This window comes from Anabrus simplex, chromosome 1, assembly GCF_040414725.1.
Source record: "Anabrus simplex isolate iqAnaSimp1 chromosome 1, ASM4041472v1, whole genome shotgun sequence".
Lineage (NCBI taxonomy): Eukaryota > Metazoa > Arthropoda > Insecta > Orthoptera > Tettigoniidae > Anabrus > Anabrus simplex.
This window is the reverse complement of record NC_090265.1, coordinates 971,746,496-971,759,392: the sequence shown is the minus strand read 5'-3', so window position 1 is coordinate 971,759,392 and position 12,897 is coordinate 971,746,496. Positions and strand designations below refer to the sequence as shown.

Below are 12,897 nucleotides of genomic sequence, written 5' to 3'. Positions count from 1 at the left end.
CATTCTTAGTTGTGGGTATTCTGCAACTTTATGGTCCAAAGGGTAAAACTGCAAGCTGCAATTTCACAAGAGACGGCGCAACATTGGACATGCTAGCGCTGTAGGGTAATTCGGTACCTTCGCTAATTCATGGAACGGAATCACTCATTTTTTCTACTTGTTTCTCCGTGATCGCTTCATGAGGGTGGTGAGTATCGATGAAAGAAGAAAATAGAAAAGGCCTACTTGACAGACTGCATGTAAAGTTTCATGTACCGTATATTTTGAAATGAGGAGCTTTGACAGAGTATTTGACTTTCAAACAAGAATAAGTGAATCGTTCTAACCGTTATATAACTTACACTAACTTATAACTGCTGCATATACAGAAAGCGTTATATTGGTCTGTATAACGTAGAACTAAATTTTCTTCTGAGCGAGATGAACATAAATATTAAAGAATGACACGTAAAATATTCAATCATTAAAATAAAACTGTTTGAAATACTTTGTACTTCAAAATGTAGTTGAAAGAACCTCTGTCAACATCCTTCAGTAATATCCGTGCCTGTTGCTGCTGGCCGTATGGAAACTAAAATTAGATACATCGCTAGGGTTTGTCTTGCTTATTAATTATGACTTGAAAAACATTTAGATGCTTTAATAAAGCAATGACATTCACTGAATGGATGCAAAAGTTCCCGACACATGTACTATGCACGTTACAAACGTGATGCGGCAGTGATCTGCATAGAATACTTAATGTATTCCTGAAACTAAAATCTGTGATTTAAGAAAAAAATTCACCGTGAAACCATAGACATGTATTGTAATTCATTTTCAAAAATTCAAGTAATGTGCTCCCTCTAGACACAGTATCGACTTTCTACACTATATGAAGAGGATACTCCTTAATGTAACCATCCCGTGTTTGGTTAACTTTTTTATGTACAAGAAGCCGCACAAAATACTTTGTATGCAATTAACTTAGGATGAATACGAAATCCACGCCAATGGTCTAGTGCATGTATCCGCGTTCTTTGATAAGACTAGCTAGTTTAGTGGTTCGATTCTGGTTCACATCAATTTCGGGGGCTTCAAAATCAGATGTTTGTTTGAGAGAGCTAGAGCTGTTTTCGCTAGACCTGAAGGTAAGGATAGTGAGATACTCGACTTTTTTATATGATGTTAAAACGTGAACTCTTTGCGCAGGTACAGCTTTTGAAATATGGGTGTACTTGTGGAACTTCACGATCGACCACATTAGAAATGATGAGGTTCGTCGTAGAATGAACTGTCAGCTCCAATAGATCATTACCTTCTTCTCCTCCTTCCCATGTGCACCTCAATTGATGATGCTTGTTTAAAAAGTTGAATATTTTGGACAAATTATGAGGAATGACGAAAAAGTTATCGGCTTCTACAAGTCATAATACAGGGAAAAGAAGACGGTATAAGAGGACTCGATAAGAAGAAGATTGTCCTGGTTGGCGAACTAGAAAGAATGGTGTAATTTGAACTCCGCTCAGTTCTTGAAAATTGAGTTCGATGAATCAAAAATAGCCACGATGGCAGACAACATCGGGAACGGGCACGGAAAACGAAGAAGAATATTTTAATTGAAATTCTCCATGAATATTTCAAGAAGATTCTAAAACACGTACCCCAAAGCTCCTGCAGCTACACACATTATCACGCACATCACGTAAGCACATCATACTACGCAGTTTCTGAACACGAAGGCAGTAGACTTATCTGTGTAGGGAACGTAATATCTCACATCAGTAAATAAAAACAAAATATACAGAAGTATACTATGGCAAACTGCGCAACTATATGTTTAGAGTATGTCGATTGTATTTGATGATGCTTGTTGTTTAAAGGGGCCTAACATCTAGGTCATCGGACCTCTATTTAACATTCTGCTTATTTTAACGTGCTTAGAATTATCCTGAGAGTTATTACTGTTAAAAAATCATTAAAATATTGATGGTAATCAAGTTTGGAGCTTTACTGAACATAAACTTTTAAAAGACGCCATTAACAAACACAGTAGTTCATATCAAATTACATCTCCTATGGAATTTTAGAAAGAAACTTGGAACATGGATAAAACAGTTCTGATCATAAATAAATTTAATATATATAATAATGGCGTGTGGCCTCCGGAGAGGCCTGGTGCAGGTCTTATGATTTGACGCCAATAGCGGCCTGCGCGCCGTGATGAGGATGAAATTATGATGAAGGCGACACATGCACCCAATTCCCGTGGCAGGGGAATTAGCCAACTATGGTTAAAATTCCCGACCCTGCCGGGAATCGAACCCGGGACCCCCGTTACCAAAGGCCAGCAAGCTAACCATTTAGCCATGGAGCCGGACATATATATATAATTATAGACTATAATTTATTTATCATGTTTACAAATGAGCTGCATAAAGAGATCTCATATGAGATGGTTTTTGTAAGTCTTCAGATTTCGAAACTACTGCATCAATAATATGTTAAACAGGTAGGATATTGGAATATTTTTCGTGCTTACACTCATCTCTGATGTGAACTTCAGCCTTTCCCTCAAATATCTCCTCCCCACCAATGCATACACCACGTCTGAATTTCAAGTACCCTAAGGGTGCCAAAGAATATTTAAATATTTAACTTGTAAAATAATTGTAATAGGATTCTGTTTCAAAATATATTTCTCTTATTTTCAGAGCTTCTTCAGACAAAAGAAAGCTCCATGTAAAGCGTCCGATGAACGCTTTCATGGTGTGGGCTCAAGCAGCTCGACGGAAGTTAGCAGATCAGTATCCTCAGCTACACAACGCCGAGCTGAGTAAGACCCTGGGGAAACTGTGGCGGTGAGTACTTATTGCCCTCTGAATATGCTACATATAATCACATCGTGTTCAGGGAAAGGAATAAAATTGTTTATGGTTACATAGTCATGAATACTGAAAAGAAAGATAATCGGAAAGAATAATAATAATAATAATAAGAAGAAGAATTTAATTGCATATGTACAAGTATACTAATTATGGAATAAGAACTGTGAATGTAATTGTATTATGCTTAACGGCCCAACAATATTGATACACATTTTCAGATACCAAATGGCAGAATTTTGCTCTAAATAACTTTTTAATATATCAAAAATCAAATGACGCACCTCTGTTTCATTTAATAACTTTCGCATGCAAACCGTGAGTATTCAAATTCAATCCACCATCCTTGGTCATAGAATGTCAAACAATTACTCAACGCTGCCGGTCAATTATTATTATTATTATTATTATTATTATTATTATTATTATTATTATTATTATTATTATTATTATTATTCGTATGTTATGTTAATATTGTAGATTAGCCTATATTCAAGATGTAGTACATTGTACACAAAATAATCTTATTATTAAGGATAATTATTAGGGATTTATTTGGATAGAAATTAGGTAGGTTAATATTTTGTAAACACTATAGTCATGTATTAACTATGTAGATCGTTACCATGCACTTACTACTACTGCTAAAATGTTTTCACTCCTTCCCTGAAGGGGAAGGCGGGCCTCCTAAACGTTAACGCCGTCTCTCAGGCCAGGAGATTTGTTAAGGTGAAGGAGATGTGCGAAGAAGGTGAGAGGGTTGGCGGCCGTGGTCTATACTGGGAACTGTCCCGGCATTCGCCTTAGTGCAGGAGAATGGGAAACCACGGAAAACGATTCTCAGGACAGCCGACGGTGGGGACCAGTCCCTCTCCGTTTCCCGGATCAGTCGAAGCCCACTTTGCAACCGCCGACGCCATTCACTTAATATTTTCTTATTTTTATATCAGAATACTGTATTACTTTTGTTGTAAGATGTCTCATTTGTAGTCTATGCCAGTTAAATTCTGTGATATAAATATTGTGTTTTCTGGTTAGATGGAAGAGGGGGCCTAATGGCCTTAATCTTGCCAAACCAAACAACTAAAAATGAAAATCCACAGCCTGTTTCCAGTCATTTGACCGGGTCAGGAATGGAATGAATGAAGACCGCATCTAGCGGCCAGGATAGGAAACATACCGACTGCCGAAGCCTGTCGCGTTCCTCTGGAGCAATCATCGTGAAATGAAATGATAGTGAAGAGTGTTGCTGGAATGAATGATCACTGGAAAAAACAGAGCACACGAAGAAAAACCGCTTTGTCCAGCACAAGTCTCATAGGGACTGACCGGGATTTGAACCACGGAACGCAGCGGTAAGAGGCCGGCGCGGTGCCGTCTGATCCACGGAGGCTCTACGAAATAAATAAACACACATATTTTCTTTATTATTAGGCATATTCTTCTTCTTCTGCTTCTGATTATTATTATTATTATTATTATTATTATTATTATTATTATTATTATTATTATTTCCTGTTCAGTGGTCCATTTACTGCTAATGGTCATCAGACAACCCAATTACAGGTACCCTTTCATTTATTGGTAAAGACAAACCAAGAAATAATGATGATAGTATGATAAACTGAGAAGAAAGTAAAATGTAATATACAAAGGATTTGAGAATTAAAATAAACAACATACAAATGATAAGCAAAAGGTTAGTTTCTTCGAGTGCACCAATTAATTTGTTATTTAATACGTGTTTTTCCTTTCCTTCTTTCTTTCTTCCTTTCTTTATTTTCTGTTCTTTCTTTACTTAATGTTTTTTCAGCGCGGACAGGTTAGGAATAGGCTTGTACTTTGAAGGTCGTGACTGTGTCCTTAATAAATTAAAGTATAGACTGGTGTGAAAATGGGAAACCACGGTAAACTAACTTCAGGGCTGCGGACAGTGGGGTTCGGACCCACTATCTCCGAATATAAGCTGATAGCTACATGACCCAAAACATACAGCCACTTGCTCGGTTTTGGTGAAATCGAGCACTCAACTAGTTTATTAGTTTCTTCGGTAACGGTATACACTCATTTAAATATGAAACACCCCTGAAGTTAGAAGATGGAGTGGTCAACGACTATAGTCTACGTTTTGAATGGAAAGCTGGCCTCAGTATTCTTACGAAACTTAGAAAACGTTATCATTGCTTAATCTAAGATTTATGACTTAAATAACTTCTGTCAGGGAACAAAGTTCATGTACGAATTACTCGTTAATTTTGCGAGAAGACCACACAAAGTGGAGGTATTTTCGTCTGCACATTTCGGCTAAGCGTTCAGTTTAATAAATCACAGGGAAAAAAAAACACCGAGTCCTTCAGCAGATAAGAATATTACTGGCTTGTTCATTTACTTGAATTAAATTTGCGTCCCAACGGTAAAAAACACTTCATTAAATTTGTTGAACTTATCAGGGGAGTTGCTTATGCAAAGATGTGTTCTGAAGATCTAATTTGATGAAGGAGAGCCAAAGGTTAAACATGGACGCGCGGATTGTGTTCCAAAACAAGAATGCATCATTTATCTTACAACTAACGTATTACCTGCGAGCTATCTGTACTGCAATAATAATAATAATAATAATAATAATAATAATAATAATAATAATAATAATAATAATAATAATAATAATAATAATAAGAATAATAATCTTATTTTTTACCTTTTTATTTATAACTTATCTAAAATACATTTGCAAATATGCAATAGGATATTATATATTATCTTTGCAATTATTTACACCTGCAAAACACGTGATGTGCTTATCTGTCGATGAAGTTGTTTCACGTTTGTATACATTGTTGCAATCCTTACTGTTTAATTAATAAGGTTTTGACATTTACATTAGCATTGTAATTTTGTCCTGTGGTGTGAGTTTTTCTCAATTCCTGAAAGTATCATTCCAAATAGATAGGTCTTTGGTACATTTTTCATTCATGAACAAATATTTAAACTGTAATTGAATTATCTATGATCCATAGTTTCACATGTTTTTTTAGTTTTTATTTTGTTTTCAAGTGTGACAATTCTGAGGGCAACTTGTTCAAAAAAGTAGGAATAATAATAATAATAATAATAATAATAATAATAATAATAATAATAATAATAATAATAATAATAATAATAATAATAATGAAAATGAAAACCTACAACCTGTTTTCCAGTCATTGACCGGGTCAGGGATGTGATGAATGAAACATATATAGGCTGTTATTATAATGGGGTCGCCACTCCCAAGATGATTTATTAATGAGTGATAAATGCTATGAAATGATAATGGAGAGTGTTGCTGGAATGAAAGATGACAGGGAAAACCGGAGTACCCGGAGAAAAACCTGTCCTGCCTCCGCTTTGTCCAGCACAAATCTCACATGGAGTGACCGGGATTTGAACCACGGTATCCAGCGGTGAGAGGCCGACGCGCTGCCGTCTGAGCCACGGAGGTAATAATAATAATAATAATAATAATAATAATAATAATATAATAATAATAATAATAATAATAATGTGCCGGAATTGTATCCCACTGGAATTGTTTTACATGCTGGTAAATCTAATCGGTGCGAAACTGACATATTTGAGCACTGTCAAATACCAACGAACTGAGTTCGTATCGAACTCACCAGCTTGAGCTCAGAGGGCCAACGTTCCACCGTCCGAACGTCTCAGCGCGGCATTTCTAGATTGTTGGGGTAGCGTGTCTGTCTCTTACTGATTGCTCCTGGGTTCTATTCCTGGCTTTTCCAACGAATCAATCCCCGGCTAAGGGTTCGAATGGGATTCACTCAGCCTCGTGAGGTCAAATAAGGATCTTTCTGATATGAGAGACAGTGGTTCCAGTCAAGGAAACTAAGCAATGCTACTGAGTCGTAACGCTAACAAGATAGCACTGCAATGAATAACGTCCACGGTATTCCCTGCCTGTCGTTACAGGCGACTATGAGGATCCCCAGGGACTCTTAATTTGGGAGCGTGGCGTGGCGACCATGGGGCCTTCACGTAAGTCCTAGCAGTGATTCCGCTTACTTGTTCCCAGCTTCTCACTTTGTATCCAACCACTTTTTCTCTCCTCCGACCCCGACGGGAGTCTTATCTTTTACATGCCTTTCGTGGACCTTGTCTTCCTTTGGCCGATGCCTTCAATTTTCGAAGTGTCGTACCACTTCCATTTTTTCCCTCCGATTAGTGTTAATAGAGAATAGTTGCCCAGTTGTACTTCTTCTTAAAAAAATAATCACCACCATCACCACTCTGCTGGTCATCTGGCTGTGCAGAAGTTGTCCTGGCAGACCAAAGTGCTTAATATAGCTGTATGTACAGTGAGTCTTTTCTATACGTGTCGCCGGGCTGAGTGGCTCAGACAGTTGAGACGCTGGCTTTCTGACCCAAACGTGGCAGGTTCGATTATGAGTCAGTCCGGTGATATTTGATGGTGCTCAAATGCGTCAGCCTCGTGTCGGTAGATTTACCGGCACGTAAAAGAACTTCGGGAGTAAATTCCGGCACCTCGGCGTCTCCGAAAACCGTAAAAACGTAGTAAGTGGTACGTAAAGCCAATAACATTATTATTATTATTATTATTATTATTATTATTATTATTATTATTATTATTATTATGTACGTATCGATGTAAGAAAGAATATAATTTAATTTGCCAATTTATAAAGTGGGGGGCGTGATAAGCTAAGTGGCTTAGCCGCTAGCTTCCACCCGAAAGGCTAAGGTTCAAATCCCGGTCGATCCTAGGTTGACTTTTCCATTTCAAAAATAACGTGCCATCAGGAAGGGCACCCAGCGTTAAACACCTGGCTAAAACTAAAATGGCCGAGCGAGTTGGTCGTGCGGTTAGGGGTGCGCAGCTGTGAGCTTGCATCCGGGAGATAGTGGGTTCGAATCGTCGGCAGCCCTGAAGATGGTTTTCCGTGGTTTCCCATTTTCACACCAGGCAAATGCTGGGGCTGTACCCTAATTAAGGCCACGGCCGCTTCCTTCCATAAGACCTATCTGTGTCGGTGCGACGTAAAAAAAAAAAAACTAATATGAGCCTGGGTGACTCCACCGACCCTAGAAATAACCGGTATAAGCTGAAGAAATTTGTTACCAGTTAATAAAGGCATAATTAGCTAATCATTTTAGATACAAGAGCCTGGAACCCTACTTTTAGTCCTTTTGTGTCCGACACTGTCCTTAGGCCTGGAAAAATAACTGAGACAATCTTCTCGGGGAGATACTGACCATCGACACATATACCATTCAGACCGAAAATCATTATTTGATGTTGCTTGTAAAAACGAAACACGATGGCACTAGAGTCCTGACGAGCCTTGGCCTACCAAGCGACCGCTGCTCAGCCCGAACGCCTGCGGATTACGAGGTGACCCATGGTCTGTGCAACGAATCCTCTCGGCCGTCTTTGTTGGTTTTCTAGACCGGGGTCGCCATCTCGCCGTCAGATACCTCCTCAGTTTTAATCACGTGGGCCTAGTGGACCTCGAACCAACTCTCAGGTCCAGGTAAAACTCCCTGTCTTGGCTGGAAATCGAACCCGGGGCCTCCGGGTGACAGGCAGGCACGCTACCCCTAGAACGCAGGACCGGCGATATTACTTGTACAATAGTCAATTTTGCGCGGTAGGGGCATTCCAACCAGAGTTTTAGATTGTTACATTTCACACAGGGGTGTGCATCACAATACATTAAAACTGTTGTCAGTGCAAAAAATTCCTCATACTCCGATGTAAATGTATAACAGATAACGTGGACTGTCCTGCACATCGTTCTTAGCATATTTCTAAAATGAACTCTGATAATGAACCTCATGTGTCCTGTTGGGAAAAGCAATTCAACTGTCTCTCTACCCTAAAACATGTTTCTTGGAGGAAAGGCAACACTGTCTGTATCAGCGACCTCTTAATTAAACGGACCTAAGGTACATGATATACCATAGACTAATTCTTCAATCAACAAATGCATAGTCACTAAAAAAAACCGTGAGTGAATGGTACTGTATGCTCCTCGCATTTAATATTAGATCAGTTTTCATTTTAACGAAAATATAATTCAAAATATCAAAAATGTAAAAATATCAAATATAATTCACCTCCCACGTAGATACAAACTCTTTAAATACCCACAACAAATATTATATCTATAGGCTCAAGTGTTCCTGATAAAAGTGTACTTGCGAGGAAATTATTCAATAATATGTGCTCATTCATTTTTTGAGCTCCTTTACAGTTATTAAGCAAGGTTTGAGTATGTCCACTGATGAAGGATGTGTTGTAAAATGTTATATTAATCGTTGGCTTTGCGTTGATAAAGCAGCACTCTAATTCTCGAGGGATTAAAAGCACTTTAATCTCCGAGGGAGTAACATTTTACAACGGCATAGTGGGTTAAATTTCATTTGTTTTCACTTTTGTGGCATTAATTTAGAGACTGGTCCTTTTGCTTCATACAGTACATCAGATCAATAATTTCCGTTTTTCATCAAAGGAATTACTATATAAACATTAGAAGTCATTTACAAAGAATAAGTTGTTTTAGTAACTGTTGCAATGATACCAAAACCCATGGAAATATTGAAATTTCAGTTAATTTAAAATGACAATGCATAAGAGCATAAAATATTATAGATATTAAGGGATCAAGTAGAGCTTCATCGTTTTGGGAGAACACGCTCGAGGGTCAGTATTTCTCCTACAAGGATAAAACTCTACTTTTATCCCTTGATGTGTAGATAACTAATGGGGCAGTACACGATTAAAGTTCCCCGGGAACATAATTTACGCGTTTTGGTTAATTTTTATTATTATTGTGTTGTTATCATTCTCTATGAGACTAATATTTGTTGGTCCTTCTTCTATCACATCTCTAAAAACTTAAACAAGCCCACATAGGTAGTGAAGCATCACACATGAGGCTGACGCGACACCAACCGCATTATATGCACCTCAGGACCACCGAATTCCTCGGAATGGTACTCGTACAGCCGCAGTGAAGTTAGATAAATAATAGCCAAAGTGGCAGAATGCTGTTACTTTGAAAAAAAAAAATAGATCCGTTCATGTTCTCGCTCCTTAAGTCTACAAAACTAGCTACTACTTATGCAGGAAAGAGTTTTATTCCAGAATGATGTATAAGATTGTCGTGTTCGTATAAACGCTTCTAATTCACTAAATCAGTTTAAAGGAACCATTGAAAACAATTATCATCAGAACAAAACGCTCTAGCGTGGTAAGCATGCCGAGACTGGAAGCTTTTTAGTAGAATCACGAGGTGTCGGGGCGGTCAAAGCGCATTCCACACTTACGTGTTGCAAGCTCTGTGTACGAAGCTGATTGAAGCGTTTCGAGTGGGAACTACGCAGCCGAGAGCTCGAGAAAACCTGCGGGCATAGTACTGTGCTCCAAATATTACCACAGGTTTTTTCTTTTTCACAATTTGCTTTACGTCGCACCGACACAGATAGGTCTTATGGCGAGGATGGGGTAGGAAAGGCCTAGGAATGGAAAGGAAGCGACCGTTGGATTATAGCCCCCAGCATTTGCCTGGTGCGAAAATGGGAAACCACGGAAAGTCATATTCAGGGCTGCCGACAGTGGAGCTTGAACCCATTATGCAAGCTCACAGCTGCGCGCCCCTAACCGCACGGCTAACTCGCGCGGTACAGGTATTTTACGAAGGACACCTTTAGCATATCAGATGAATGCAGAACATGACAGCAATGATCAGAGACTACAGATCAAATCACAGCTGACAGGACCATTCCGATGGTTGGATTGATTTCCCAATTGAACACGTGAGCTTCATTACCAAAGGCTATCATGTCACAATCTAATTGCAAACATCGTCCACAAGAAGGCTCCAAAACCAGAAAAGCATGACAGGTATCGCTCCATAGTACTTCTTCATCCCCCACGGTATCCCCTATCCGTTATAAGAGGTGACTAAAGGGGGACCTCAGTAAGTAACTGAAGTAGTTTCTCAAGTTGACGGTTGGTGCCTTTATACAAGCAGATTATATCATCAACGTAACGAAACCAGTGAACAATATCTTTAATGAGAGGGCGTGCTGACGAGAAAAGATTTATCTCGAAATTGTCCATAAATATCTCAGCAAGATGCAACAGGGGTTGTCCCATGGAAAGACAGTCAGGTTGCTCGTGGTATTGTCCAGTTAAAAAGTTGTATGGTTATAAAATTGTCACACAAAACCACTTTTTCCATCGAATGCATTTTAGACATCTAGATGATGTTCTCAGAAAGAGATAGGGTTTGGGATATTTGAATATTCGTAAATAGGTTCCTAACATCATAATACACTAGTTTATTGGAAAGCGGGGCTAGGATATTCTGTAATTTATAAATGAGTTCTACGGCGTTTTGAAGCTGTGTTTAGGTTCAAAATGAGTTTTCTCTCGGAAGATTGTACTCAAATTATTCACACTGTGGGTTAGTTTTGCTGAGGGAGTTCCTGAATTTGATACCACTGATCTGGTGGATATTCCAGGTTCGTGTAGTGTTAGCTGACCATATAATCGTGGAGGATTAGGATTCAAAAACACTATGGATTTCTTTTCTCGGTCGCTTAGGAGATAATTTACATTACTATCTATAGATTTTATATCTTAATAATACTTGACATAATGGGTTATTATGAAATAGCCTGAAGTGGTAGGAGGAGATTACACTTCAACTTTCTAGACATAGTCACTCTTCTCCAAACTTATACAAGAATTCCCTTTATCAGCTTGATAAGTATGAGATCGTTATCACTGATTTTGTTCTTCAATTTGCTATATTCATTACCGGTACTATTGTAATTACACGATTTCCGTCTATTCATAGCTGCCTGGATGATTGCTGTGCACTTACTGTAACTTTTCATGTTTGGTCATGGTTACGGATAAAATGAGTACCTGTGTACGCAATGAATCTTTCTAGGTTTGGTATATCAGAATTTGGGGGTTAAATCTTGTACATTTCAAAGAATTGAATTTTAGTAAAATAAATATTAGGAAAGTTATGCAACCTATTGTTAAGCTTAAGCGAATAAAATATATGACTGTGTACTGTTTATAAGTATATAAACGTCTCTTTGTTTTCTTTTCATGTCTATAGTTGGATACGTAGAAGTTTTTTCCCTACATCTATAATCTACCACATTTCATTCTACTGGGCACAGTTTGATAGTTAGTTATGCCTGCAGTAAATAGAAATAAAATGAAAGAGCATCACGGCGATTATACCAAATTTCACATCACTCGATACTCAGAATTTGTTTACAGCACTAACACTTCATTTGGCACTTTCGCTGTGTTTGTTCCTCGTATACATATTTACATATTCTGGAATGACATTATATTTTAGGTGTCGTATATTAAACCAAACGTTAATATTAGCCGTGGAAAACTTGAGCATGAGTCTGCAGTACAACTATATCTGCTCCGCTTGACAGGCAGTCTTCAATTAGCAATTGTAGCAGATATGTTGTGGTATTTACTCAGTGTGAGATGTAGTTTAACCAAAAATTACTCTAGATCAGGAACATAATAATAATAATAATAATAATAATAATAACTTTACAAATAGGGGCTGCCTGGCCGAGGCGGTAAAGGCGTGCTCGGTTCGCCCGGAAGGACGTGGGTTCGAATCCCCGTCAGGAAGTCGTAAAATTTAAGAAACGAGATTTCCACTTCCGGAGGTGCATATGGCCCTGGGGTTCACTCAGCCTACACCAAAAATGAGTACCAGATTTAATTCCTGGGGGCAAAGGCGGCCGGGCGTAGAGCTAACCACTCTACCCCATTACGTGCCGAGGTTAACAATGGTGGAAGCCTTTTCCTTCCACTCCTCCAAGGGCCTTCAAGGCCTGTACGGAGGTGTCTTTGCTTTGCTTAACTTTACAAATGGCAAGTTGACCAAGAGGAAGCTTAAAAGAATGAAAGAAATATGGGCAAAAAAGTAGGCAGATGCACACCTCGAAGTACTTTGCG

General features: G+C 38.6%; 1 protein-coding gene across 1 annotated transcript in view; it reads left to right on the top strand.

The window, feature by feature from the left end:
- LOC136857649 (transcription factor SOX-9-like) overlaps positions 1 to 12,897 on the top strand; it is a 202,900-nt gene that overhangs the window by 88,638 nt on the left and 101,365 nt on the right. The window contains exon 2 of the mRNA XM_067136473.2: positions 2,694 to 2,840. Within this exon, the coding sequence (XP_066992574.2) occupies positions 2,694 to 2,840 (147 nt within the window). The remainder of the gene's footprint in view (positions 1 to 2,693; positions 2,841 to 12,897) is intronic.